Source organism: Cibotium barometz, chromosome 12 (assembly GCF_041138505.1).
Source record: "Cibotium barometz isolate CiBa-2024 chromosome 12, ASM4113850v1, whole genome shotgun sequence".
NCBI lineage: Eukaryota > Viridiplantae > Streptophyta > Polypodiopsida > Cyatheales > Cibotiaceae > Cibotium > Cibotium barometz.
The window spans coordinates 15,244,057-15,271,923 of NC_141057.1; the positions used below are offsets into that span (position 1 = coordinate 15,244,057).

The 27,867-nt window shown below is 46.3% G+C and overlaps 1 protein-coding gene across 1 annotated transcript in view; it reads right to left on the bottom strand.

The window, feature by feature from the left end:
* Positions 1 to 27,469, bottom strand: part of LOC147633110 (uncharacterized) — a 71,892-nt gene extending 44,423 nt beyond the window's left edge. Inside the window, exon 1 of the mRNA XM_086806108.1 lies at positions 27,007 to 27,469. Within this exon, the coding sequence (XP_086662234.1) occupies positions 27,007 to 27,437 (431 nt within the window). The 5' untranslated portion in view covers positions 27,438 to 27,469. The remainder of the gene's footprint in view (positions 1 to 27,006) is intronic.
* Positions 27,470 to 27,867: the final 398 nt, after the last annotated feature.

A 27,867-nucleotide genomic window follows, 5' to 3' on the forward strand; every position in this document is an offset into this window, starting at 1 on the left:
CTCTGTCATCTCTCTCTGGTATAGGCGAGGTGTCCTCTGTCTCCTGCGGGCTCTAAGTGTCTCTGCTCTCTGGAGAGTAATTCCCTGCCGTGTAGAGGCTGGGAGGGGTATGGATCTCTGAAAAAATGTAGTAATCTGTGTCTGTCGCCCCCCCTCTGGAGCTGTCTGAGCCTGTAATAATGTCTCTCTGTGGCGCTGTATGTCTAGAATGTATCTCCCCAGTATGCGCTGGTCTGCTGCCTCAAAGATCTGGCGTAGGGAATGTGGCTCTCTGAATAAAATGGGATATCTCTCTCTGATGGCTGTATATGCTCTGCATCTGCATACATAATGCTCCTCACTCTCCACCTCCTCTCTGCACAATCTGCATACCCTCTCCTCTCGGGGGATCCGTGCTGCTCTGCCAGTCTCAATCTCCAATCGGTGTGATGAAACTCTGAGCTGACCAATAGCCACTCGGGAGCCGTGTGGTAAAAAGCCCTCCATGTATCTAGGCCTCTCTATAAATCCATCATCAGTGATACTCATGAAGTGATCTCTGTAGTATAGCATCTTCGGTGGAAGAGGCTGTGTAGGCGATATCCATGTCTCTCGTGTATAGAGCTGCCATAGATCCTGTCTCAATACTCTGTTCCTCTCACTATGAGAGAGACGGATATGTGGTGCATCCCTGTCATACTGGAATGGTGGTAGATGATCCATGTCTAGGCCATGCTGTGAGAACCAATGTGTGACCTGTGCATACCATGATCCTCTGTCTCCTGCCTCAGCCAACTGTCTAGATGCCTGAAAAGCTCTGTATGATAATCTGTCCTGTGGCATCTCTCTGAATCTGTCTAGCAGGCATATAGTCTGAAATATGGCCTCTACCATCATAGGAGGCGCAGCAAACTCTGCTCGGATAATGTCATGAGGTACTGACGGTTTGCTGCATATCATGCGTGCCATCATGAGGGCCTGTGGTCTCTCTATCTGTGTCCACCAATGGGTAGCAAGGCCTGGCGCCCATACTGCTGCTCCATACATCAATGCCGGTGTGACTAATGTGTCAAATAGCCACCCCTTCGTCCGGGGCTCCTGAAAATGCGCCTGGTGGCACTGTCTCTCTAGCATAGCCAATGCTGCATATCCCCGTGTTAATCTAGCTCTGGCTGCTGAACCCATGGTAAAGCGTGTGGCTGCTGCAGAGAAGGTAACCCCTAGGTACACGTATGATGTCACCACCTCCACCTGGCATCCTGCGAGAGTGAATGTCAGCTGACTCCTACCCTGTCTCGATGTATGAAAGACCGTAACCTTGGTTTTCCCAAGGTTCACAGTAAGACCCCTCTGTGTGCAGAAATCATGGAGTGCATGTAGATGCTGCTGTAGACCACCTGGGGACTCAGACACTAATACAATATCATCAGCATAGAGCATAATATGTACTGAGGTACCTGCTAAATCAACTCCATCTCCGCCTCCCCGTGTAATGAAGTCAGCCACCTCATCAATGTATAACCCAAATAACGTGGGGGAAAGTGGGCATCCTTGCTTCACACCAATGGTGCTAGCAATAGTCTCGGACATACCTCCTGGACATCTGACTCGCCCAAAAACCTGCTCATATAATGCATAGATGCCCCATGTCATATCTGCTGGTATGCCAAGAGACTGCAGGCGCTGAAAGAGCCTCTCTCGTGGTACTGTGTCAAATGCCTTGCGGAAATCCACAAAGCAGCAATAGAGCTTTCTCTTCCTCACTCTGGCCTGATCAATCATACATCTCAAAGTGAATACATGGTCAGTGGTAGAGAAAGCTCTCCTGAAGCCTGCCTGCCCTGATGAGCGTAAACCTGCTCGCTCAGCATATAAGCTAAGCTCCTGCTCCAGCACTGCACCATAGAGTTTGGCCAGCACGTGGCCAACCATAACCGTCCTGTAGTTGCTCGGATCGAGCATATCCCCTGTTTTGTGAATCGGCACAATGGTGTGCATCGTCCACTCCGCAGGCAAACCCTCTGCTAGTGCCCTGTTACACAGGTGTGCAAGAAAAGGAGCTAAAGAATCTACTGCATATATGAGATGCTCACCCTGCAGGCCCATATGGTCGGCGGCCCGTCCATGCTGTAGGCGGCGGATAGCTTCCTGTACCATCGAGTGGGTAAAGAAGCTGGCTGTGGTAGGTCGAGGCTCCTGTGGCTGAGGTATAGGTGGCTGCTGTGGGGCATGGTATAGACCCTCTGCATATGTGTGCCATGTCTGTGGGTCTGCAATAGGTGTCGGGGTCCGGGGCTCTCTGAAGTGCCGCCATGAGACAGGGCTATCTCTACTCATGAAGAAATGAAAGATCTCTAGCTCCTGTATCTCTGCGAAGGCCCGCCTTTTGCGGCGAGTAAGTCTCCTCATCTCTCTCCTCGACTCCTGCTCTGTGATGGCTCCCAAGGCTCTCTGTATGCGGAGTCGTGAGTATAGGGCTCTGCACTCGTCATCATACCATCTGTTCTGGGGCATAGTCCCAGGTCTCGCAGGCTCTCCTGAGTGTACACGATGTGGGAAGCTCTGTAATGCAGCCGTGTGTAGGAGTGATGCGAGCTGGGCTGTAATGGTATCCATAGATGCCAGGGGAGCCATGAGTAGGAGCCCATCCTCTACTCTGCCAGTGTATATGTCTGCCATGTCATGTGTGAAGTAGATGGTAGTGTGTGGCGTCGGTATGTGGGGGGCTGGTGATACTGGTGATCCGGCTAGTGAAAATGCCAAGTATGTATGATCTGCCCCAATAGGACGAGGTGGAATGGAGAATGAGGTGACAAGCTGTGATGCCTCCAAAGACCCCATAATGTAGTCTACCACCGTGCCTCCGGTCCGTGTATGACCCCCATGTGGGAAGCATGAGAGAGAGAGAGAGAGAGAGAGAGAGAGAGAGAGAGAGCTGGAAATTCAGTATATTCATATAGTACAAAAAGATACCCTACATCTACAGCCATAGGCTGCCTTCTTGAAAAGGTGGGAAACACCAAAACAGTCCTAGTCTAGACCCACACCCAAAGGGGGAGTGAATGACTAACACAATGAGCATCTGTGCCTATTTATAGGCCCTTGGACCAATGGAGTGTTGGCCGACTGCTGGTCGCCCAACCGACTATTCATAAATCCATGTAGTGATGCGCTTGCAGCCGCCTTGCCCTCTAGTACAGCCGACAACTTTTGTCATCAGCAAACAGCACCCTGTCATGCAACCGACAGAGCAACCCAGTCCTTCTCCAAGTCCAAACTTGCCAGTTTTGCACTTTATGCTCCAAATCCTGGTTTTAATGATCTTTTTCTGGCTGCCCCTTCTGGACTAGCTCTAGAGAATGTCCATGGCAATGCTTGCACATGACACCGGAAGCCAGTCTTACAAACCTCATGCATTGACAATACATGAAAACCAAGGGGACGAAAAGAACCTAGGAGGAATGCTTCCCCCCTTTGCCATCGGGAATGATCTCCATCCTACCTTCACTGTGAATAGGGATAGTGGACTCGTCACCAATCAAGATGTGACCTACATGCCTTCAAAGATCTTGTAATGACTCCCGGCAAGGAGTCGTGTGCTTGGAAGCACCACTATCGAGAATCCAATCCCGAGTGTCCCTAGCGAGGAGTCCAACCACCTCCCAGCTCGAAGAAGATGAAACGCCAATGTCCATAATCTCCAAGCGCACAAAAGCTAGAGTCTTTACAGTTACTACTGAGGAATCTGCCCTTCTCCGTGCTCCACTTAAGACATTTCCTCCACTAGTGGCCTTTCTCACCACAATTGTTATAGGTCTTCTTTGCCTTCAACGCCTCACAATCCAAGTAGGGCTGTTGCTCGGAAGACTTCCGTTTGCCCTTACTGCGGCCTTGCGACCGCTAGCCAATCAAGGCCTCAGAACCTCCGCCCTGTGGAGGGTTCGTAAAACACTCTTCCTAGTCCAAGACCATAGGCACAAGCTCCTCCCATGTGATGGTGCTGAGCCTACCACTGGTGATCAAAGAGGAGTAGAAAGCTGAGTACTGAGAGGTCAAATGAGACAGCAAAGTGATGGCCATGTCCTCTGAAGATATCTCCTTCCCAGCTTGAAGAACCTCCTACTGAAGAGCCTGCAACTTGTTGATGTGCTCCTGCATCGTCGAAGACTTTGCAGGATCTATTACCCACACCTGCATTTCTAAGGAGATCCGCTTCATGGGTGATACCCTGTTATACAGAGAAGCCAAATGCTGTGAAATCCCTCTGGCCAGCGTCATATGTTTTATATGATTAATCAACTGTGGTGTGCAATTAAGGAAGATGAAAGAACGCACACGAGCATTGACACGATCCCACAACTATGCTTGAGTCCCCCGTTCTTTCCGAGAAGAGGATAAAAGCTCCCCGTCCTCCAACTTTGGCCGTGGAACACCAACCACAATGAAATCAACCAAGTCATAAGACTCCAAGACAGATTCCATCATTACCTTCCATATACCGTAGTTGTTCCCATCCAACTGTCAATCCAACAGGAATGTGGGGAGAGTAGGGATCTTCACGTGCTTCTCAGCCATCTCAAGCAAGTATGCCATCTCGGGGGGGTTACTTTGGTCTTGTGAAGGGAGGGTGTGTGGGAAAAAAATGAAGAAGAGGCTGCAAGTAATACGCAAGGTGGCTGTCCAACAGTGATGGCCGCCTTCTACCCGATCTCCAAGTCCCGAACAGCCCAAGAGATCTCCAATCAGCACCAAAAACCAGCAATCCCGCAAGCTCTTCAAATCTCCCGCAAGCTCTCTAAGGTCTTCAAGAAACAATCCCGCAAGCTCTCCAATGTCTCCAAGCGTCAAGCCACCTCGGGCTCTGATATCATGTCGGAATACGCAGTGGATATGAGACAAACAGCTGAGAGCACACGCAGCAAGACTCCACGATGAAGATGAGCAAACGCTAGAGAGAACCACCAGCCTGAAAACGCAGAACTATGTTTGGAAGAACAAACGCAAAAGAGAGAGAAAGAAAGAAAGAAAGAAAGATATATTAACGTCTGCAAAAGGTCAAAATTGGCCTAGAAGTCTTCAAGAAAGAGTTCCTCAAGAAGAAGGATGACTACGACATAGTTGCTCCGTTTGCCAATTTGACCATGACCTCGCAGAACCTCACTTACGAGGTCTACCTCCAGAAATTTAGAGACTTGCAGATGAAAGCTACAAAGATGGATTCTACTTCTCTTTTGGCTTCTTCGTAGAGCAAGATTACCCGACTCATACCGTTTACAGATCAAGAATAACAAATGCAAAACTTTGGACGAGGCCATTCACTCTGCGCGTTTTATGATGATACGATGGTCTCTTCCAAAACCAAGACCATAACCGAGCAGGGGAACAAGCACAGCAAGAAGTTATCCGCACCGATGTCTAGCACGACGGAAGAAAAGTCTTCGCACCAACCTTCGAAGAATTTTATGTCGACTCCAATGAAGAAAAACCGCCTCCTCAAAGCTTTGAAGCTCAAGGAGGAGGGACGTTACTTCATCTGTGAAGAAAAAGGACACATGCGTAACGAGTGCCCGAAGAAGGGTGCTAAGACCAATGCAGAACTCAAGACAAAGACAACCAACTAGTTGTCATTAACAAGTACTTCAGTCACTGTACTTTCTCGCCCTAGTTCATCTTCTGATTGTCTGTTCAACTCTTAAGGTTTTTGGCTTGCACGATCTTCTCCGAGTTTATGGGAAAGTGAATGGCCATAAAATCCACATTCTTTGTCATGTGCATAAGTGCCATGGACCTTCTCAAGGCTAAATCCAGAAGGGGCAAACAGATTAAGACCATGAACCAGTAGAAGATAGGTAGAACCAGAATGATCAAAGCTTCAGGTGTATCATCTGAAGTGGACGTGGAGCAGGACAAGTGGGATCATGGAAGCAGCAGACAGCTGAAGCGCAGGATCCAGATAAGTGCAGTAGGCTAGCTGCAGAAGTGAGTCGGCTGCAGGACAGGAGGTGTCGGCTGCCCATAACAGGGTCGGCTGAACCAGCAGATAAGGGGGGCAGCAGCATGCGCAGGAGGATATCCAGTCGGCTGGCTTAAAAAAGGCATTAATGAAGTATGAACTGGCCGACCAGTAGTCGGCCAGTTCCCCATGTAGTCCAAGGGGCTATAAATAGCCCCTCTTGCTCAAGGTTTCATTCATTCAAACCCACTAGGGGTTGGGATCACTAGGGGTCCCATAGGGGATAGGTTTTGGTGTTTTACCACCTTTTCAGGAAGGCAGCCAAGGGCTGCAGATATGTACCTTTTTGTACCATAGTATATACTGAAATTCCAGCACTTCTCACTCTCTCTCTCTACTCTCTCTCTACCTGCGTTTTTGCATCAGATGGTGCGTTTTTGCATCAGAAGGTTTCCAAGAGTGTTTAGGGCTGAAAGAAGACTACCCAGAGCTTCCGCACGTTACATTCTTCTGGACCCCGAAAGCTCACATAATTTTGTTAATTATAAACTTGTGCAGAAATTGGGTCTAGACACGACGCCTAGCGATCATATCTACGAGATACGCCTACCTGCAAGTCAGCAAGTGTGGGATTGAAAGGTGGAGAAGCTACCGATCCGGATTGAAGACTACAAAGATATTCTAGAGTGCTATGTTATGCACCTAGAGCATGTAGACTTGCTATTAGGGATTGAGTGGTTTAAGACCCTTAAGGTCCAAATAGATTGTTCTAGTCATTCTTTTCCTTTTGCACCTCGGGATTTGGAACACCCAGTTTTGTATCCAAGGTGATTGTATACATCCCTCTCAGGGACCTCTTGTAAATACAGTTGATTTTGGAAATATAATGGATTCTTCTTTGTATATTGCTTTCCACTGTGTTTTGATTCCACTTTCTTCATTTCTCATACCTACTATAGATGTTAATGAATTACGTGTGTTTGAAAGCAAAGAATTAAAGAAGTTACTTGACTCGTTTCAGGACGTATTTCCTAAGGAGCTGCCATCGGGTTGTTAGAAGTCATCTCCTGTCTTTACTGAGACACCAGGGCCTCTGTTGTGGGTGTGTCCGCCCTCGTAGGTGTTATTCTCATTTTTCCTCACTCCCCGTATTTTTTTCCATTTTTCTATGGCTTGGGTGGCTGCCCTGTGGTGGCTGGAGCTCACAGATTCTGGCCGACTGCTGCATCAGGTCTACGACTTCACCTATGTGCTAGCCGACTCATTATAGCTGGCCGACTGGGTGTCTTCAGCAAGTCGTGGAGGTTTAGGGCCTGTCTGCTGCTTCTGATGCAAGCCGACTATAGTATGGAAGCCATATAAAATGGCCCCATTGCTCCCTTGTCATATCATCTTGTATCATTCCGGGATCTTGTGTATATAGAGTAGAGTTACACATCTATCTCTCTCCTTCTCTTGTGCTGTCTATTTTCTGCACTCTACTTGCTCTTGTGGTCTCAGATTTGGTTATCATCTCCGCTGCGTAATTTGACATGGTATCAAAGCCCTACGCTCTTGATAGATCTTGGGACTTGTGTGAGCAAGAGGGGGACTGTAGCATTGCTGATTGGTGGACTGTTCGGGAGAGGACAGCGGGCTGATTTGCTGGACAACCACTTGCAGGCGTAAGTTTTTTTCCCCCACCCACCCACCCTTTTCAGTTACATCCCCCCAATGGCCAATTTATTAGAGCCGTCAGTTGGACAGGAACAATTACGGCATATGGAAGGTTATGATGGAATCTGTGCTGGAGTCATATGACCTTGTTGATTTCATCCTTGTCGAGGTTCCACGACCGGAAGCAGTGGAGGGGGAGTTACAGTCAACCAGAAAGGACCACGAGACACAGGCACAATTGTGGGATCGTGTCAACGCCACGGTCTGTTCATTTATCTTCTTCAACTACACACCGCCGGTAATCAATCATGTAAAGCATATGACGCTAGCCAGAGGCATATGGCAGCACTTGGCTTCTCTTTATAACAGGGTATCGCCCATGAAGAGGATTTCCTTGGGAGTACAATTGCGGGTTATGAACCCTACAAAGTCGTCGACGATGCGAGAGCATATTAACAAGCTGCAGGCTCTTCAGCACGAAGTCCTTCAGGCTGGGAAGGAGATATCATCAGAAGATATGGCCATCACTTTGCTGTCCCACTTGCCTTCTCAATATTCCACATTCTACTCTTCTTTGATTACTAGTGGCAGGCTCAACACCATTACATGGGAGGAGCTTGTGCCCATGGTCTTAGACCAGGAGGAACGATTCACGAACCCTCCTCACAACGGAGATTCGGAGGCCTTGACTGGCCAACGGCCAAAAGGCCGGAATAACAAGGGCAAAGGAAAGGCTTCTTCGGAGAAGTCTTGTCATGTGCATGTCTGCCTATGGACATATCCAGATGCTAGTCCAGAAGAGGCAACCAGTAAAAGATAACTAGAACTAGGATTTTGGAGCACAAAGTGCAGAAGAGGCTAGTGTGGACTTGGAGCAAGGCATGGAGGACATTAAGAGGATGATGTCGGCTGCAAGGAGTGTGCTATCGGCTGAACCACATGAGGAGGCTGCAGGCGCATCAAGGATATGATATTTTTTGTCCAGTCGGCTGGCCGACTGCTGGTCGGCCAGATCTCCTTTGGTCCAAGAGGCCTATAAAAGGCACATGAGCTCATTGTTGTAGTCATTCATTCCCTCATGGAATGGGTCTTAGACTAGGACTGTTTTCGGTGATGTTCACCTTTTATGAAGGCAGCCTAGGGCTGTAGCAAAGTACCCTTTTTGTACCATATGAAATATACTGAATTTCCAGCACATCTCTCTCTCTCTACTCTCTCATCATATCTACGTTTTGCATCAGCATGTTTCCTGGAGTGTTTAGGGCTGAAAGAAGACTCCCAGAGCTTCCGCGTGTTACATTGGTATCAGAGCATCAGGCTCAGCAAGCCTAAACACTGAATCAGTCCCATATGATGGTGTACAGGTCCAAGGTACAGGAAAGTACACGGATACGAAGCCCAAGGCAAAGAACACAGATCGGGAAGAGCTCCCAGGAGGTTTGTTGGTGGTGTTCCACAAAGCCAAAGGGGATGGCAGTCCTATGAGCCAGATAGGTTCTCGGGCAACGGTCCCAAGGGAGGATTATCCTCCAAGGGTGATGTGAGAGTGCCAGACTCATTTCTCAGGAATGAAGACCAAGACGGTGTTCATGTCGGGGCAAGAATGGATTGTGGACTAGAGGGAATAGATGCATAGATCTTCGTCCGAGACAAAGTGGTTTGGAGAACCGGGCCGGGACTTCAGAGAAAAGGGTTGCCAGGGATGGATGGATGACAAAGGGACTGCGGAAAAGATTGGAATGATGACAGTCATCCAAGAACAAGTTGGAATCCCGTCATCAAGTTTAGCAGAGGCGGATGTCATGTGCATGTCTGCCCATGGACATATCCAGATGCTAGTCCAAAAGAGGCAACCAGTAAAAGATAACTAGACCTAGGATTTTGGAGCACAAAGTGCAGAAGAGGCTAGTGTGGACTTGGAGCAAGGCATGGAGGACATAAAGAGGATGATGTCGGCTGCAAGGAGTGTGCTATCGGCTGAACCACATGAGGAGGCTGCAGGCGCATCAAGGATATGATATTTTTGTCCAGTCGGCTGGCCGACTGCTGGTCGGCCAGATCTCCTTTGGTCCACGACGCCTATAAAAGGCACATGAGCTCATTGTTCATTCATTCCCTCATGGAATGGGTCCTAGACTAGGACTGTTTTGGGTGATGTTCACCTTTTATGAAGGCAGCCTAGGGCTGTAGCAAAGTACCCTTTTTGTACCATATGAAATATACTGAATTTCCAGCACCTCTCTCTCTCTCTCTCTACTCTCTCTTCATATCTGCGTTTTGCATTAGCATGTTTCCAAGAGTGTTTAGGGCTGAAAGAAGACTCCCAGAGCTTCCGCGTGTTACAAGTCTTTTGAGAAGAAGCCTGACACAGATCGAGAGAAACTGAAGGCCGAGAGGTCCTGCAATGATTGTGGCAAGAAAGGTCACTATCGGAGGAAGTGTCCTAAGCAGACTGGGAAGAGTCTTGATTCTTCAGCCTCAGCTGCAAAGACTCCAGCCTTTGTGCACTTAGAGATGATGGACTCATATGATTCATCGTCTTCGAGCGAGGCGGCAGTTGGCTTCACCGCAAAGGATACATGTCATGTGCACAGTGTGTATCTACCGTGTGCTACACGCATGCAAGACTAGTTTCGAGGCTTGGGGAAGTTTGGAACTAGGCAGGCTGATTGACGAGCTGAGTTAGGGAAATACTAACGGGCGGGCACCCAAGTATGGACGGGCAGGCGGCCAAGTGTGGACACCCGATGACCGGCCAAGAGCCTATAAAAGTGTGGCCAAGGTTAGTTATTGTATTATAGAGAGTCTCACGAGTTTGTGAGAGCTCTATGGTTTTGGAGCCTGGATCTAGTGCAGACGTGCACCTGCTTTATGTAGCCGAGGCCGACAGCAATCTCGAGGCCCGCGAGGGCAGCTTCGTGGCGGTATAGAACGTCGCGAGGAGATTGGTCGGTACGTCATCCTAGTTAGCTCAGCTCGTGGCTCAGTGGGGACAGCCAAGACAGTGGGCTCGCCCACGGCTGTCATGGTTGGGAGGTGAGTCAGGCCAGCACCCCCTTGCTTATTTGTTTGTTCGTTTGTTTGCAGGATTCGAGTTTCGAACCAAGATCGATCACGAGGGGATCAGTGGGGATTTAACAGTGGTATCAGAGCATAGCTAGAAAGTTCTCCGCACCTATGGCCAACACGACAGAAGGAAAGTCTTCGGACCAACCTTCGAAGAGTTCCAGTTCGACGCCAGCGAAGAAGAAACGACTCCTTAGGGCTTTAAAGCTCAAGAAGGAAGGACGTTGTTTTATCTGCGAAGAAAAAGGACACATGCAAAATGAGTGCCCGAAGCAAAAGAGTACCAAGTCAAACGCAGGACCCAAGCCAAAGGCAGCTAACCAGTTGTCTTTGACAGGTACGTCAATTACTGTACTTTCTCGCCCTAGTACTTGTTCTGATTGTCTGTTCAATTCTAAAGTATTTGGCTTGAATGATCTTCTCCGAGTTTATGGAGAAGTGTAAAATTCACATTCTTTTAGACCCTGGCAGTTCGCATAACTTTGTTAACTACAAACTTGTGCAGAAATTGAGTCTTGATACGACACTCGGCGACCATACCTATGAGGTACGTCTACTTGCGGGAAGGCAAGTTTGGGATCGCAAGGTGGAGATGCTTCCAATCCAGATTCAGGACTACAAAGACACTCTGGAATGCTATGTTATGCATCTGGAAAATGTAGACTTGTTATTAGGGATTGAGTGGTTTAAGACTCTTGACGTCCAGATAGATTGGTCTAGTCATATTTTTTCTTTTCAGCATAGGAACACCAAGTATAGTATTTTAGGTGATTGTATCCATCCCTCTCAGGGACCTCTTGTAAATACAATTGATTTTGAAAATATAATGGATTCTTCTTTGTATACCGCTTTCCATTGTGTATTGATTCCACTTTCTTCTTTTCTCATCCCTTCCATGGATGTAAATGAATTAAGTGTGTTTGAAAGCAAAGAATTACAGAAGATACTTGATTCATTTCAAGATGTATTTTCTAAGGAACTGCCATCGGGTTAACCACCTGAACGGGCAGTAGATCATCGTATTGACTTGATCCCTGGTGCTCATCCTGTCAGTATTCCACCTTATAGGATGAGCCAAGCTGAGGAAGATGAGTTGGCTAAATAACTCGCAGATTATTTGAGGATGGGCTAGATCCGTCCAAGTAAATCACCTTGGGGTGCACCTGTGTTGCTTAGGAGAAAGAAGGACAATACCTAGAGAATGTGTATAGATTACAAGAGATTGAACAAGTTGACCATTAAGAACCGTTATCCTCTCCCTAGATCAGATGACCTGATTGACCGGTTAGCAGGAGCGAAATATTTCACGAAGATAGATTTACGTACTGGCTATCACCAGATACGTATTCATGAAAGGCATGTCGGAAGAACCACCTTTCGGACTAGGTATGGCCATTACGAGTTTCTCGTATTACCTTTTGGGTTAACCAATGCTCCAGCCACTTTCCAAATGATGAACGATCTTTTTCGTGAACATTTGGGGAAATTTGTCGTGGTGTTCCTGGATGATATTTTGATATATAGTCATACTCTTGAGGATCATGTCAGACACCTCACGATTGTCTTATCTATTTTGAGACAGAATCGACTATATGCTAAGTTAAGTAAATGTGAGTTCTTTATGACCGACATCATTTACTTGGGACACAAGATCACTAGAGATGGGTTGAGCATCATTGACTATGACCGAGTTCAGAAGAGTCTGGACTGGCCTATACCGCAAACAGTGAAACAACTTCGTTCTTTTCTCAGTCTTGTTGTTTTTCTTTGGAAATTTGTACGGGAGTACTCTCAGCTCACACTACCGATGACCGACTTATTGAAAGGTCGTGGACGTAAGTCAAATCAGCCTATCACTTGGAATAACGATTTGGATATGGCCTTCAGACTTTTGAAAGATAAAGTCGAGGAAGCACCTATCTTAGCATTACCTGATCCTAGTCGGCCTTATGTTCTTGAAACTGATGCCAGTGACTATGCTATCGGGGCTGCTTTATTTCAAGATGGTAGACCGGTTGCTTTTGAAAGTAAAAAGCTAGACGACACTCAATCTCGTTGGCCGACCCTTGAGAAGGAGCTTTATGCTGTGATTCATGCTCTCAAGGTTTGGAGACATTATTTATATGGCTCCAAGTTTGTGGTATTGACTGATCATCAGTCAATCAAGTATGTGTGTGATGCGGATGATTTGAGAGGCAGGAAAGCTTGTTGGGTGGAGTTAATGCAAGATTTTGATTTTGAGATCCGTTATCGGAAAGGGTCCATGAATAGTATTGCAGATGCGCTTAGTCGGATTAGAGAGGTGAATTCTTTGTCGTTCACCGAGATTTCTACTGACTTATTTCAGTCATTGAGAGGGCTTTGCAGGACTGATAGTTATTTTGGTCCATTTTGGCAGAAGATCCAAGACGGAAGCTCATTGATTGACCAAGACTCAGTGACTGAGCAGTCTACTATTCAGGCTGCAGGAGGTCAGTGGATGATTCGGAATGGTTTGCTATTCCGTAATGACAAAATTTGTGTACCACAGATCCCGGACATTAGGTCCAAGATTCTGAAGGAGTGTCACGACGCCCCTTCTGCTGGACACCCTGGGGTACACAAGACACTATCATTAGTGAAACACACTTTTTATTGGCCGAAGATGAAAGGGTATGTAGAAGATTATGTTCTCAAGTGTCAAATTTGTCAGGTAAATAAAGCTGAACGCTTTAGACAGACTGGGTTGTTGCATCCTTTGCAAATCCCAGGTAATAAATGGAAAAGTATTTCCATGGATTTTATTACCGGATTGCCAAGAACACATCAAGGCCATGATTCTATTTGGGTTGTGGTAGATCGCTTAACAAAAATGGCTAGATTTTTACCAACCCGGAAGACTATTACAGCTACGCAATTAGCTCGGCAGTTTATCTAGCAATTGTTTAGACTGTACGGGTTACCGCAAGACATAGTCAGTGATAGGGACTCTAAGTTTACGAGTGATTTTTGGAAACTTGTTTTTGAGAAGTTGGAAACAACTTTGTTTTTGAGAAGTTGGAAACAACTTTGAATTTGAGTTCCTCTGATCATCCTCAATCTGATGGCCAGACTGAAAGAGTGAATCAGATTTTGGAGGATATGCTTCGAGCATATGTATCCAAAAGACAGAGATCATGGGAGGATTATCTTCCTATGTTAGAATTTGCATATAACAATACTAAGCATACGAGTACAGGTTTTAGTCCTTTCATGCTTATGTATGGTTTTCAACCAAGATCACCTGTTACAGTAGGATTCTCAGGACTTCAGCATGATGCAGCACGTAATTTTTTGCAAGATATGTAGGAAATGTTACAAGTTGCAAAGGAATCTATTAGAAGTGCTCAAGACCGAGACAGGTTTTATTCTAATAGACATCGTTCACCCAGAGAGTTCTCTGAAGGAACGATGGTGTATTTGCGAGTTCTGAAAGATTCGGAGACTTTACGGACAGGTAGATCTCTGAAATTATCCCCTAGATACTATGGACCATTTCGTGTTACACGACGGATTGGTTCAGTTGCATATGAATTGGATTTACCTTCTCATGTGAAAGTTCATCCTATATTTCATGTCAGTAGACTTAAGGAAGTATTGGGTGGAGCAGATCAGTTAGTTACTCCTCAAGAAATTATAGATGTTGAGGACATGACATTTGTTCCGCACGAACCTGAAAAGATTCTTAGATTTCGTGAACGCAGATTGAGTAATACGCTTATCACGGAATACAAGATCAAGTGGAAGGATCATGTTGAGGAGGACGCTACATGGGAGACATTGACTACTCTTCAGAGAGATTACCCTAGCTTTTTAGTGAGCTCAGGAGTGAGCTCTTAGAGGAAGGGGAGTATGTCATGTGCACAGTGTGTATCTACCGTGTGCTACACGCATGCAAGACTAGTTTCGAGGCTTGGGGAAGCTTGGAACTAGGCAGGCTGATTGACGAGCTGAGTTAGGGAAATACTAACGGGCGGGCATCCAAGTATGGACGGGCGGGCACCCAAGTGTGGACGCCCGATGACCGGCCAAGAGCCTATAAAAGGGTGGCCAAGGTTAGTTATTGTATTATAGAGAGTCTCGCGAGTTTGTGAGAGCTCTATGGTTTTGGAGCCTGGATCTAGTGCAGACGTGCACCTGCTTTATGCAACCGAGGCCGGCAGCAATCTCGAGGCCCGCGAGGGCAGCTTCGTGGCGGTATGGGACGTCACGAGGAGGAGATTGGTCAGTACGTTGAGAGAAAGAAAATGGGAGAGTATCTACTGCCTCTATAGTATATTCCTCCTCACACACCTTGAGATGTATACACACACCCAGACAGAAAAAACTTATGATTACCCCCTTGGAACATCCAACAAAAGTCCTCCTAGATGACAACCACATCGCAATCATCCCAAGCCGACACCTTCCTTGCGAAGCTCATCTCGAGTAGATGTCCGTAGAACTCTCATATGCATAAAATGGAGTTCGGTAGGGGAAGATACCAGCCGTTGAAGGTAGGTAGGTTCACTAAAATGCCCAAAAACACGCTCTCTGGAAAGTTTTTCTTTTTAGTCTAAAAGAGCCATGTACTTATTAGCGCAACCCTCTTGTACATCAATATTGCCAAGCTTGTAACTTGAGTGTCCAGGCTTCAACTCCAGAGCAAGAAAGTACACCGGTTAGCTCATAGTACCCACTTTACAACTGAATGGTCCCACACTTTTTCGGACTCTCCATCCCATAGTGGCACTTAGAATAAAAGTTGCAGCCTCATGGCATACTTTGCCACCTTCAACTGGTCATATTTCTCTGCAAACTCAACCAAATGGAGTGATGTAAAGCACAACACGTACACCATATAGAGTAGAGTTACACATCTATCTCTCTCCTTCTCTTGTGCTGTCTATTTTCTGCACTCTACTTGCTCTTGTTTGGTCTCAGATTTGGTTATCATCTCCGCTGCGTATTTTGACACGTGTTTACCACCCGAAAGGGCAGTGGATCATCGTATTGATCTAGTCCCTGGTACTCAACTATTAGCATTCCGCCTTACAGAATGAGCCATAAGGAGGAAGATGAGTTGGCCAAACAACTCGCATATTATTTGAGGATGGGCCAGATCCGTCCAAGTAAATCACCTTGGGGTGCACTTGTGTTACTTAGGAGAAAGAAGGACAACACCTAGCGAATGTGTGTAGATTACAAGAGACTGAACAAAGTAACAATCAAGAACCGCTATCCTCTCCCTAGATCAAATGATCTGATTGACCATTTAGTGTGAGCGAAGTATTTCACAATGATAGATTTACGTACTAGCTACCACCAAATACGTATTCATAAAAGGCACGTCGAAAGAACCGCCTTTCGGACTAGGTATGGCCATTACGAGTTTCTCGTATTGCCTTTTGGGTTGACCAATGCTCCAGCCAGTCTCTAGCAAATGATGAACGATCTTTTTCGTGAACATTTGGGAAAGTTCGTGGTTGTTCCTAGACGATATTTTAGTCTACAATCGAACTCTCGAGGATCATGTTAGACACCTCACGATTGTCTTGACTATTTTCAGTAACTTAGAAGCTTTTACTAATTGCAGATCTGGGGATCCAAAAATTTCAGTTCCTTGAACTTTGTTCCCATGAAGGTCACGGAAGGAAATGGTTCCATTGTGGCAGTGAATGTCAGCTTGATTTGAGTGGAGCCAATCCATTCCAAAGATTCCGTCAAAACTCCCAAAGGTAGAACTCTGATCTGTCAGTTAGCTACATTCCCATCTAGATTAAACTGAATACGATCTGTCTCGTGGTGAGAGAAAAGAGTCTTCCCACTGGCCAATTCAACTTGCATAGGTTTCCCTAATTTCTATTCTAAGACTAGCTTATGCAAGCATCCAGGGGAGAAATAAATGAATGAGTGCTGCTTGAATCAATCAAAAGCTTAAATGACTTACCCTTATACTCAGCTGGAGTATGGATGACAGAGAATTGACGATTTGGCCCTTGGTTCTCAATTGCGGCATAAATCTGACCTCTTTCCTCTTCCACTACTTCAGCTATCGTAACTGCTCTGGCTGCTGCTGCAGAGACTGGGAAGAAACTCTTTCTCTTTGGTTACTCCAGTTCTGGGAGGGAGTTTTGAGATTACTCTGAACAGAGGCAGATGGTTGAGCTGGATTCCTCCTGGGATTGCCCTGATTTTGACGAGACCGAAATCATTTACTTGGAACACAAGATCACACGAGATGGGTTGAGCATTGACTATGACCAAGTTCAGAAGGTTTTGGCTTGGCCGATACCGCAGGCGGTGAGACAACTTTGTTCTTTTCTCGGTTTTGTTGTTTTTCTTCGGAAATCTGGGCGGAAGTAAAGATTCCGAGACTTTACAGACAGGCCGATCTCCAAAATTATCCCCTAGATACTGCGGACCATTTCGGGTAACACACCAGATTGGTTCAATTGCATATGAATTGGAACTACCTTCTCAAGTGAAAGTTCATCCCGTATTTCATGTCAGTAGACTTAAGGAAGTAGTGGGTGGAGCAGACCAGTTAGTTACTCCTCAAGAAATCATAGATGTCGAGGATATGACATTTGTGCCACACGAAAAAGATTCTTGGATTTCGTGAAAGACGTTTGCGGCATACGCTACTCATAGAATACAAGATCAAGTGAAAGGATCGTGTTGAGGAGGACGCTACATGGGAGACATTGACTACCCTTCATTATCCTTAGTTTTTACTGAGCTCACGAGTAAGCTCTTAGAGGAAGGGGAGTACGTCATGTGCACAGAGTGTCTACCGTGTGCAACACGCACACAAGACTAGCTTCGAGGCTTGGGGTAGCTTGGAGCTAGGCAGGCTGATTAGCGAGCTAGGCTAGGAATGGACTGATGGGCAAGCACCCAAGTGCAGACGCCCGGTGACCAGCCAAGAGCCTATAAAAGGGTGGCCAAGGTCAGCCAGCTAGACAGTCTCGCAAGTCTTTGCGAGAGCTCTGCGGTCAGGAGCCTGGATCCACTGCAGACATGCACCTGCTTCATGCAGCCGAGCCCAAAAGCAGTCTCGAGGCCCACGAGGGTAGCTCCGTGGCGGTATGGGACGTCATGGAGTAGAGATTAGTCGGTGCGTCTTGCTAGTTAGCTTAGCTCGTGGCTCGATGGGGACAACCAGGTCTTGTGGGTTTTGCCCACGGCTGTCATGGTAGGGTGGTGAGTCATGCCTGCACCCCCTTCACATTTTATGGCTTTGTTTTGCAGGTTTCGAGTCTTGTTTCAAGATTGCTCTACAAGGAGATCGGTGGGGACTTGACATATGCAGATGACATAGTCCTCATCTCGGTTTCAACGGAAGGGCTACATAGACATTTGGATGCTTTGCAAGCCTTTTGTGATGCACCGGACCTTACTGAAAACCTTGGCAAGACCGAGGTTATGATCTTTAACACCACACCACGGTGGATTGGCAGATCTACCCCATAGTTTACATACAGAGGAGAGATAGTGGAGTATGTCACTTCATATGTGTACTTGGGAATCACTTTTACCGGTCCAGCATTCTCTATGAGGAATGCAACAGAGGCTAGATTGACACAAGGGTATGCAGCCTTGGGATCATTAGAGAAGAAGTATGCTCATGTACAATTCCAAGAACCTAGAACAAAGCTATGGCTATTTGACACATTAGTCATTCCTACACTATTGCGACTGCCATTTGGGGGCCAAGCTTATATCACAAGAGAAGGGAAGAAAAAAGAACCCAACGACATAGAAATAGAGGGTAAGGAGGAGCTCACAGAAACAGAAATGGAGGGTGAGGAGTAGCCCACATGCTTAGGGACTAAGGATGTATATGACCAGCAAGGTAAGTGGGAACAATTTTTGCCTTTCCTTCAAGCTGTGTTGAATGACTCTTTTCTTCAGCTATTGGCAGAGGCAACATTTGGAAGACCGTTCCAGTCTTTTTTGACCAGGACGTCATCCTCGGTGCCTGAAGCTAAGAGATTGACAGTGTCTTACCAGGAGATTTTGGATTCGGTAAAAGACAAGTTGGCTAAAGCACAGGAGGCCTATATTGGACAAGGTAACAAGAACAAAAGAGATGTGATCTTCTCGGAAGGAGATTGGGTATATCTCAAGATCATGAAGAAAGGTTGAAATAGGTGGGCAAGTGTTGCCTCAAGTTATCATTTCGAAGCTTTGAAGCTTCGAACCTTTTCCCATCCTAAAGAAGATCAGTGAGATTTCTACGAAGCTAAAGCTACCTCCGAGTTGGACCATGCATGATATGTTCCATGTCAGTTGGTTGAAGCCTTATATAGGACCTCCTCTCTCCGTTGTCCACAATGAACAGGATAGAGACAGGACAAAGCTGAAGTTATGGTTCCGGAACAGATCCCCTTGCATCATTTCAGGCACGGCTCCAACCGAAAAAAAAGAAAGACAGTTCCTCATGAAGTTCCAAGACTGAGGCACACATGAAGCGATATGGCTCGACAAGAATTTCTTTGAAGATTATCCAGCATTATGGACAAACTACTTGGAGCCTTCAGCTTCTGTCAAGTTAAGCAAAAGAGGATGTCATGTGCATCGCGCACTTCGATGCTGATGGGGAGAAACCTGTTTAATTAGGGTTTAGAGTTCATTCATGGGAGACATACACAGAGAAGCAAGGGAGAGAGAGAGAGAGTTGTGGGGATAAGTCAACTCATGAAAAGCATGAGTGTGTGACTCCCCTATCACACATGTATATTGCACTAGTACACATAGTGCACTTAGTACATTAAAAGTACTAAGTGTACTATGTACTATAACTTATGGGCTTGTACACACTATAAGGGTGGGCATAACGCCTTTACCCCAACAACCTCCCACTTAAAGGCAAAGTGCCCTTAAGTAAAGGAAAAGAAAAAATCAGCATGTACATGATAATATACAAGGCCATATCAAGGCTGAAAATGGCCTCATCCAATGCCCATCAAGTGTCTGCAATGAGCAAACCGCTCCGGAGGCAAACTCTTCGTCAACAGATCAGCCGGGTTGTCATCCGTGTGAATCTTAACAAGCTGAATTTGCTTGTTCTCTATCACCTCTCTGATGAAGTGATACTTCACATCCACATGCTTCGTCTTTGCATGAAAAACAGGGTTCTTTGCCAACTGAATGGCACTCTGACTGTCACAATGCAACAATGGAATATCCCCTGTATAACCCAAATCAACCACTAACCGAGATAGCCATAATGCCTCCTTGCAAGCCTCTGTGGCTGCAATATACTCGGCCTCTGTAGTAGATAAGGCAGTGCACTTCTGCATCCTCGATATCCATGACACAGCACCTCCTGTGAATGTAAATACATAACCGGTAGTAGACTTCCGGTTATCTGGATGACCGGCATAATCCGAATCCGTGTAACCATGCACTAATGCATCCTGTTTGCCAAAGCAAATGCACAAATCCTGTGTGCCCTTCAGGTATCTCATGACACCTTTCACTGCTTCCCAATGCTTCTTGCCAGGGTTGGCCATGTATCTAGAAACCACTCCCACTGCAAATGCAATGTCTGGCCTAGTAGCAACCATGGCATACATGAGACTGCCACAAGCTGAAGCATACGGAATCTTGGCCATATCAGCCCTGTCACTATCCGACTGTGGGCTGTCCTTAGCACTGAGTTTCACATATGGAGGCAAAGGAGTACTAGCTTTCTTCCCCCCGTCCATATTGAACCTCTGCAAGACTTTGCCAATGTATTCCTTCTGAGACAAATACAACACATGCTGATTTCTGTCCCGAAGTATCCGCATACCCAAGATGTGATTTGCATCACCCAGATCCTTCATATCAAAGGTCTCATGCAGCCTCTTCTTCAAAGCATCCATCTCTTTACGAGATTTCCCGGCAATCAACATATCATCAACATACAAAATGAGAATCAATAGACTGCCATCCAAAGCTTTCTTGGTGTACAAGCAGTGATCTATGTCACTTCTCCTGAATTTCTGTGATTTCATGAATGTATCAAATTTATGATACCATTCTCGTGGTGCCTGTTTTAGCCCATAAAGACTCTTTTTCAGCTTGCATACAAGCTTCTCCTTTCCACTCACTGCATAACCCTCTGGCTGCTGCATATATATCTCCTCATGGAGATCACCGTGAAGAAAAGCAGTCTTCACATCCATCTGAATCAAGTCCAGATCATCATGCGCAACCAAAGCCAACACAGCTCTAAGTGTGGTCATTTTGACCACTGGAGAGAAGATCTCATCAAAGTCCACACCATATTCCTGCTTGAAGCCCTTAGCCACTAACCTGGCTTTGTATCTTGGCTTAGCATCTGATGCAACTTTGAGCCTGTATACCCACTTGCATGGCAAAACCTTCTTGCCTGCAGGCAAAGGCACCAACTTCCAAGTTCCATTTTTGTGCAGAGAATCCATCTCTGACTTCATGGCACGCTCCCATAGAGCCTTGTCTGCCCTCTGTAAAGCCTCTTTATAACATGAGGGCTCCCCACAGTCAGTGAGCATCAAGTAGTCAACCCCTGGAACAAACCTGTCAGGGGCTCTGGAGGGTCTAGTGGACCTCCGTACCCAATGACCATCATTTGCAGGTTGCTGTCCAGCCTGCATATCACCCATTGGTGGCTCCTGTTCCATGCCATAAGGCTGAAAAATCATGCCCGGTATCTCCTCCAACTGTGGTATATCCATAGGGATATCTTCTGCCATCTCTGGCTGTCCATTTGGACCATTTTCAGCACCATTTAAGGGCTGGTTTTCCTGCTGTAATGGCTGATTTACAGCCCTTTGTTGTTGTCCATGATGTCCATCATCATCAAAGATGACTCTGCTAGGCCCCTGTTGCCTTGCAGGCTCCTTATACATGCATGTTTCATCAAAAATGACATCATTGCTGCGTATGATCTTTCTATTCATGGGATCCCAAAGTCTATACCCCATTTCACCTCTGTCACCATATCCTAGGAATATGCATTTGTGAGACTTAGGATCAAGTTTGGTGCGCATTTCCCTGCGTATGTGCACGTACGCAACGCAACCAAACACTCTCAAGTGCTTGTATGACGGAGGCTTCCCTGTCCATACTTCTTCTGGCACTTTCCCACCAAGCCTCGTATTAGGTGACCTGTTTATAAGGTGAACGGCTGTCATAACAGCTTCAGCCCAAAAACCATGAGGTAATGCAGCATGTGACAACATAGAACGGACCTTCTCCTGTATGGTCCTGTTCATCCTCTCTGCTGTCCCGTTTTGTGGAGGATCATAAGGAGTAGAGAGCTCCCTCTTGATGCCTTTAGCATCACAAAAGTCCTGAAACTGTTTGGACGTATACTCTCCACCATTATCAGAACGCAAAGCCTTCAGTGTTTTGCCAGTTTGATTCTCAACATGAGCAACAAACTTCTGAAACACTGAGAATGTATCGCTCTTCAAACGAAGAGGATAAACCCACACCTTGCGTGTGGCATCATCTATAAAAGACACAAAGTATTTTGCCCCTCCCAAAGAAAGCTGAGGCATCTCACATACATCTGTATGCACAAGCTCTAACTGAGCATCTTTCTGTCCAAGAGCTTTCTTGTGGGGGCACTGTAGTTGCCTACCATATATACAATGCTCACAAAACTGAAAACTTGAAAACTTTAGAAAAGGCAAGTAACCCAAACGAGACAATTGCTCCATTCCCTTGACACTCATGTGTCCCAACCGGCTATGCCACATAGAAATTTCCGGCAGCTCGGTTGCATTTACATTAGCATGGTGACAAACACCTGCATGCATAAAGTAAAGAGTGTCCACCTTAGAGCCCCTGGCAACAACCAGTGAGCCCTTACTAATTTTCCACTTTCCACTACCAAATGTGGTAACATAATCAGCATCATCAAGCTGTCCAGTAGAAAGCAGATTCTTCTTGATCTCAGGCACATGCCTGACATCATGGAGCATAAGCTGTGAGCCATCTGAAAATACAAGCCTCACATCACCTCTGCCAAGAATCTTGCATGCATGGTTATCACCCAAATAAACCACTCCTTCATTGCCAGCAGTGTACCTGACAAACAAGTCTCTGCAACCTGTGACATGAAAGGAGGCACCTGAATCAATGATCCATGAGTGCATACCATGACCACCTGTAAGAAGTGAATGGGCATCAAGTGAAGAAGTAAAGAGGACCTCATCCTCACTGCCACCTGCATGTGACACATTGATTTCTTCGATCTTGACTCCACTTTTGCCCTTTGGCTTTACATCTTTGGCTTCATCCTTCTCTTTGTCTTTGCCTTTTCCCTTTTCCTTTTGATCATTTTTCCATTTGTAGCATTGCTTTTTGATGTGTCCCTTCTTGCCACAATAATGGCATTCCAAATCCTTTTTGGAGCGAGACTTGCTCCTTCCCCTTTCTTGGCTTTTCCCCCTTTGCTGGGATCTCCCACGTGCATTCATTGCATTAGACTTGCCAACAGAGTTGTTTTTCCTGTTCATCTCTTCTTGAAGAAGAGCACCCTCAACATCTGCATATGACAGCATAGCATTCGAATTGCTAGTGGCTGTCCTGAATGTGTCCCAACTCTCTGGCAAAGTGCATAACAAAAAGGTGGCTTTGAACTCATCGTCCATCGCCAACTTTTGATTGATAACCTGGCTGACAATACCATTAAACTCATTGAGATGGGCTGTCATAGAAGCCCCTTCCTTCATCTGAAGACCTATGAGTTTCTTCAACCAATACACTTTGCTTGAGGCACTTTGTTGGGCATACAAGTCCTGCAATCTCTGCCACATTCCCCAAGCTGTCTTCTCTTCACGAATGCTGAAAAGTAATGAGTCTGACACAGACAACATGATAGTAGATCTTGCCAGCTCATCCATATCTTCCCACTCTTCAGCTGTAAGAGAAGCGGGCATCACACCCCTTTCTTTGATAGGTTTGTGCTGCTTTTTCTGAAGCAACACATTGTAGCACTGGGTTTGCCAAATATCATAGTTATGCGAGCCTTCAAGCTTCTTGATGTGAAGCAATGAAGAGCTCTCACCTGTGGTTGCCATAGCAAAATGCAACCTGTAATGCCTGACTCCCTGCAAATGTGCAAACACTGCACCCAAAAGATGTGCAAACACTGCACCCAAAGCACACAAAGTGCTCACAAATGTTCTCCCAAGCTTTATCTCCCACTGCGGAAGCAAGAATGCAACTTTTCTCCCACTTTTTGTGATGAAAACACCAAAATCTGGTTGCTGCAGATTTTGGACAGCACCTCCAATGTGCTCTTTTGCCCTTCCAAAGTACTGTACAGCAGTACTAAGCGCTCATTAATGATGTACCAAACCTGTACCGGCAATTTCAGCAGCTGAATTTGAACCTTTTGATCACTCAAAAACAGTGTACAGCCATGTCAAAACATGCACAAAGCTGTGCCAAATCTGTACCAGCAGGTACAATAGCAATAAATGCTCTCCTGGCTGTCCAAATGAGTGAAAATCAGATTTTTACAGTCACGAACACTGCATAAAACAGTCCCGAACAGAAATTGGGCAAAAGCCCCTTGACTGCAAGCTGATTTCTGAGGATTCAAGACATAAATGTCTTGCCTGCTGCTTTGCCAAGCTCAACAAGCATACAAACTTGAAAAGCCCCTTGATTTGAGATCAATTTCTGATCATGCATGGTACATTGGCGCACATGAAGGCATCCAGAGTGTTCACGATGCTTCCCCCTGGCCACATATACATCAAATACATGAAAGCCCCTTGATTTACAGGCACATTGAGTGCTTGTAAGGCATCAGCACATTATCCACAGCATCAAATGCGATTGCCTGCATGCAAATCAACCAAATCGGCACAAAAGCCCCTTGATTTGCACTGCAATTTGCTGCAATTTTGCCCAAATGTGCGATTTTTCACATCATACAGCATGTATGAGTGCTTAATTGCACAATTACATCAAAAGCCCCAAATTTCGACATCCAATTTCCTGCAAATTGATCCTGATTTGACCAATTTCCTGCAAATTTAGCCTGATTGTGACCAATGTCACCCAATTTTGCCAATTTTGCTCAAAAATTGAGCAATTAGGCACCTGTACCTGCTCAATTGTTGATTGTACTTGCTCAATTGCAAATCCCAAAAAAAAATTGAAGCAAAATACCTTTCAAATTTCTGAATTTTGTTGCAGGAAACTGTGCAGGTGGGGGGGGCCTCTTCAAGCGTGCTGCAGGAGTCGTGGAGTCACAAGCTCTTGACTGCGTGCTGCTGCTGAAGCCCTCAGTGGATAGGAAGAGCGTGGTGAATGTGATGTCCACGCTGGGCCGCCTCGTCTGTGCTCACAATGGTGTAATCACAGATGTCAAGTCCTTCGGCACCATCTACCTCGCCTACTCCATCAAGAAGCTCAGCGAACGATTCGACCAGGATAAATTTGCAGGGGAGCGCCTTCGTCACCTAGCGCCGATGAGTGTGGTTTCGCCTGCTGGTTTCGTTCACGCCTAGGTGGCCAGCCGACTCCTTCGCTTTGTACTGCTGCCTTCGACAAGCGCTGGTGCTACACGCTCGACGCCAGCCTAGCGCTACGGCTGCTGCCTTCGCTCGCTTGCGCTACACGCGTTGCTGTGTTCGCCCGACTACGCTCCGCCTGGCTGCTGTTCGCTTCACGCTTACGCAGCCTATACGCCCAGCGCTAATGCGCTTTGCAGCCCGCCTATCTTCTTCGCTCGCACGCTTGTAGTCGACTCTTTCTGCTGCCCACGAAAAGCTCCACGTAACCAGTGTTGCACAAGGGCGACCAGCAGTTGATCTCTCACAGTCGATGATCAGAGAGACTCTCTTGCATCAACTGGCTGCTGAGCGCCAACGCCTGCTATCAAGGAGAAGAGGGAAGAAGGAGGGATAACCTAATTGCTCTGATACCAGTTGATGGGGAGAAACCTGTTTAATTAGGGTTTAGAGTTCATTCATGGGAGACATACACAGAGAAGCAAGGGAGAGAGAGAGAGAGTTGTGGGGATAAGTCAACTCATGAAAAGCATGAGTGTGTGACTCCCCTATCACACATGTATATTGCACTAGTACACATAGTGCACTTAGTACATTAAAAGTACTAAGTGTACTATGTACTATAACTTATGGGCTTGTACACACTATAAGGGTGGGCATAACGCCTTTACCCCAACAGATGCCATGTGGACATATCTGTAGAGCAAGTGTACGACCTGATCCCATGTGAACCCCAATCCCGGACAAGTCAACTAGGGTTCCACTCTAAGCATCTCGATCAGTTGTACAAGTCCCGTACATGGTCTTGGTCAAGTGTGCAAGTCCTGCACATGGAGCAGTGCCAATCCGTGCAGTGAGTCACCCTCTGGAATGATGTAGAGGTGTATTGGGCTTTGCCTAGGACACTAGTCGTAGGTTTAGAGGTCTTCTAGGATACCTATTTTGGTATGTGGGCAGATAGGCAAAGGGCCAGCCCTGTGGGCTTAAAGGTCCTTGCCTACAAGGAGGGTAGCCCTTGTGGACCACCCTGGGGGCCAAGGAGGCCCCATGGCCAAGCACAACAGCCCATGAAGGGCTGGGAAGCTAGTCGGCCAGGGCTAGCTTCCCGGCCCTTCATGGAGCCTTGGAGGTAAAGCAGGTATCCCCAAAGAGGAGGTGTTAAAAATTTGAGTATTCATCAACATTATGCGTGTGAGAAACACAAGTTACTCTCCTCAACTTTATGATTAAGGTGACGCAAAGGTGCTTCCAAAATGTGTGCATTTGCATGGCTATTTTTCTCAAAGACTATTTTGAGATTAGTAAATGTATGTTGGGTTATAGAAGGTGAAAAAGACAGGAAATTCATGATGTAAGCAACATTGTTTTCATGATGAAGAGGTCATATGCCACATGGGTTGATTAAGAGATTCTAGGGGTTCATTGAGGGATTCAAGAAGAAAATCGTGGAACCAGATGCTCTTATTCTTAGAGCTATAAATTGATGTACTTGGTCTCACGTTGTGAGAGATCTAACACTATGCTATCCTTGCTCGATGTTTATGTTTTTTCGTTCTACTGTGGATTCTACCAAGGATTTAATAATGCTCTACGCTCCTCCCTAGATCCAAGTTTTTTACACGGCAGGCCAAGAGGAACTTATCTGACAAGAGGGAGCGGTCTCGTCAAGATACAAATTTACAAGTAGTATGGTTGACAACAAGCTCGGAATGCCCCCACCGAAGAGCCAGAGTCCCACCATATTGAGCTCATGACCCACAGGCGAGGAGGAGCCAGTGGTGAGCCAGAATCTAAGTGTAAACGGCATAAATACGATCGCTATGTTTGAGTACGGAGTTGAAATACCTGTGGGCGAAGAGGAAGATGACTGCTTGATGGAAATATTGCTGCCTCATGAGGAATGCAGTGGGGTTAGCGATCAGCAAGCAGCCCGGCTCCGGCTGGGTGAGAGCGTGTGCCCAGAGCTCAAGGCCGCAGGGGCTGGGCTGTTCCGAAGCAGCAGTGTCAAGTGACGCGGTCTTTTGGAGGAGGCGGGCCCGGAAAGCTCGCCAATCTGCATGCTGAACCTTCGCCTGGAGATCTTCCTCTTCATCGCCTGCTATGGCTCTCACATGTAGGTAGTTGCCCCCAGCAGAAGAACCGCTGTGGAGGTGGCAGCGGCGGCGGTGGTGAAGAAATGGGAGGCGATTCACTTGGCATGACGACAAATGCAAACGCTTTGAAAAGGATGCCGATAGTGGCTGTGCAACCGAAACCATCGCCATAGCCATAGCCATGCTTCGCTCGGGTGTCCAATTTATTGTTATTGTTTGTTGTGCTATATCTATAGCCTATAGATCAAACACAAGGTGCTCCTCTTCCACGTGGCCAAAGGAGAGGAGGGAGAGGGCCAACGGAGAGAGGAGGATTTTTTGAATTTGAGTTTTTATTCTTTGCACATACTTTTTTTCTTTTCGCTTGTACTATTTGCGATCTGATGTCTACCACGTATTTCTATTTTTTCTATTTTTTTCAAATCTAATGTACGCTTTGTTGTCAAACATTCGTGTGTGTGTGTGTATGAGGACCCTGTCTTCTCCATGTTTGCTGAAAATAAAAATGGAGTGAGAAATAAAGCTTACTAGAGAAAGCCTTTTGTGAGAGCTCGACCTGATGACAATCACCACTCTAAGATTACTCCCTCCGGCTTTTGAGGTGTGCAGGTGT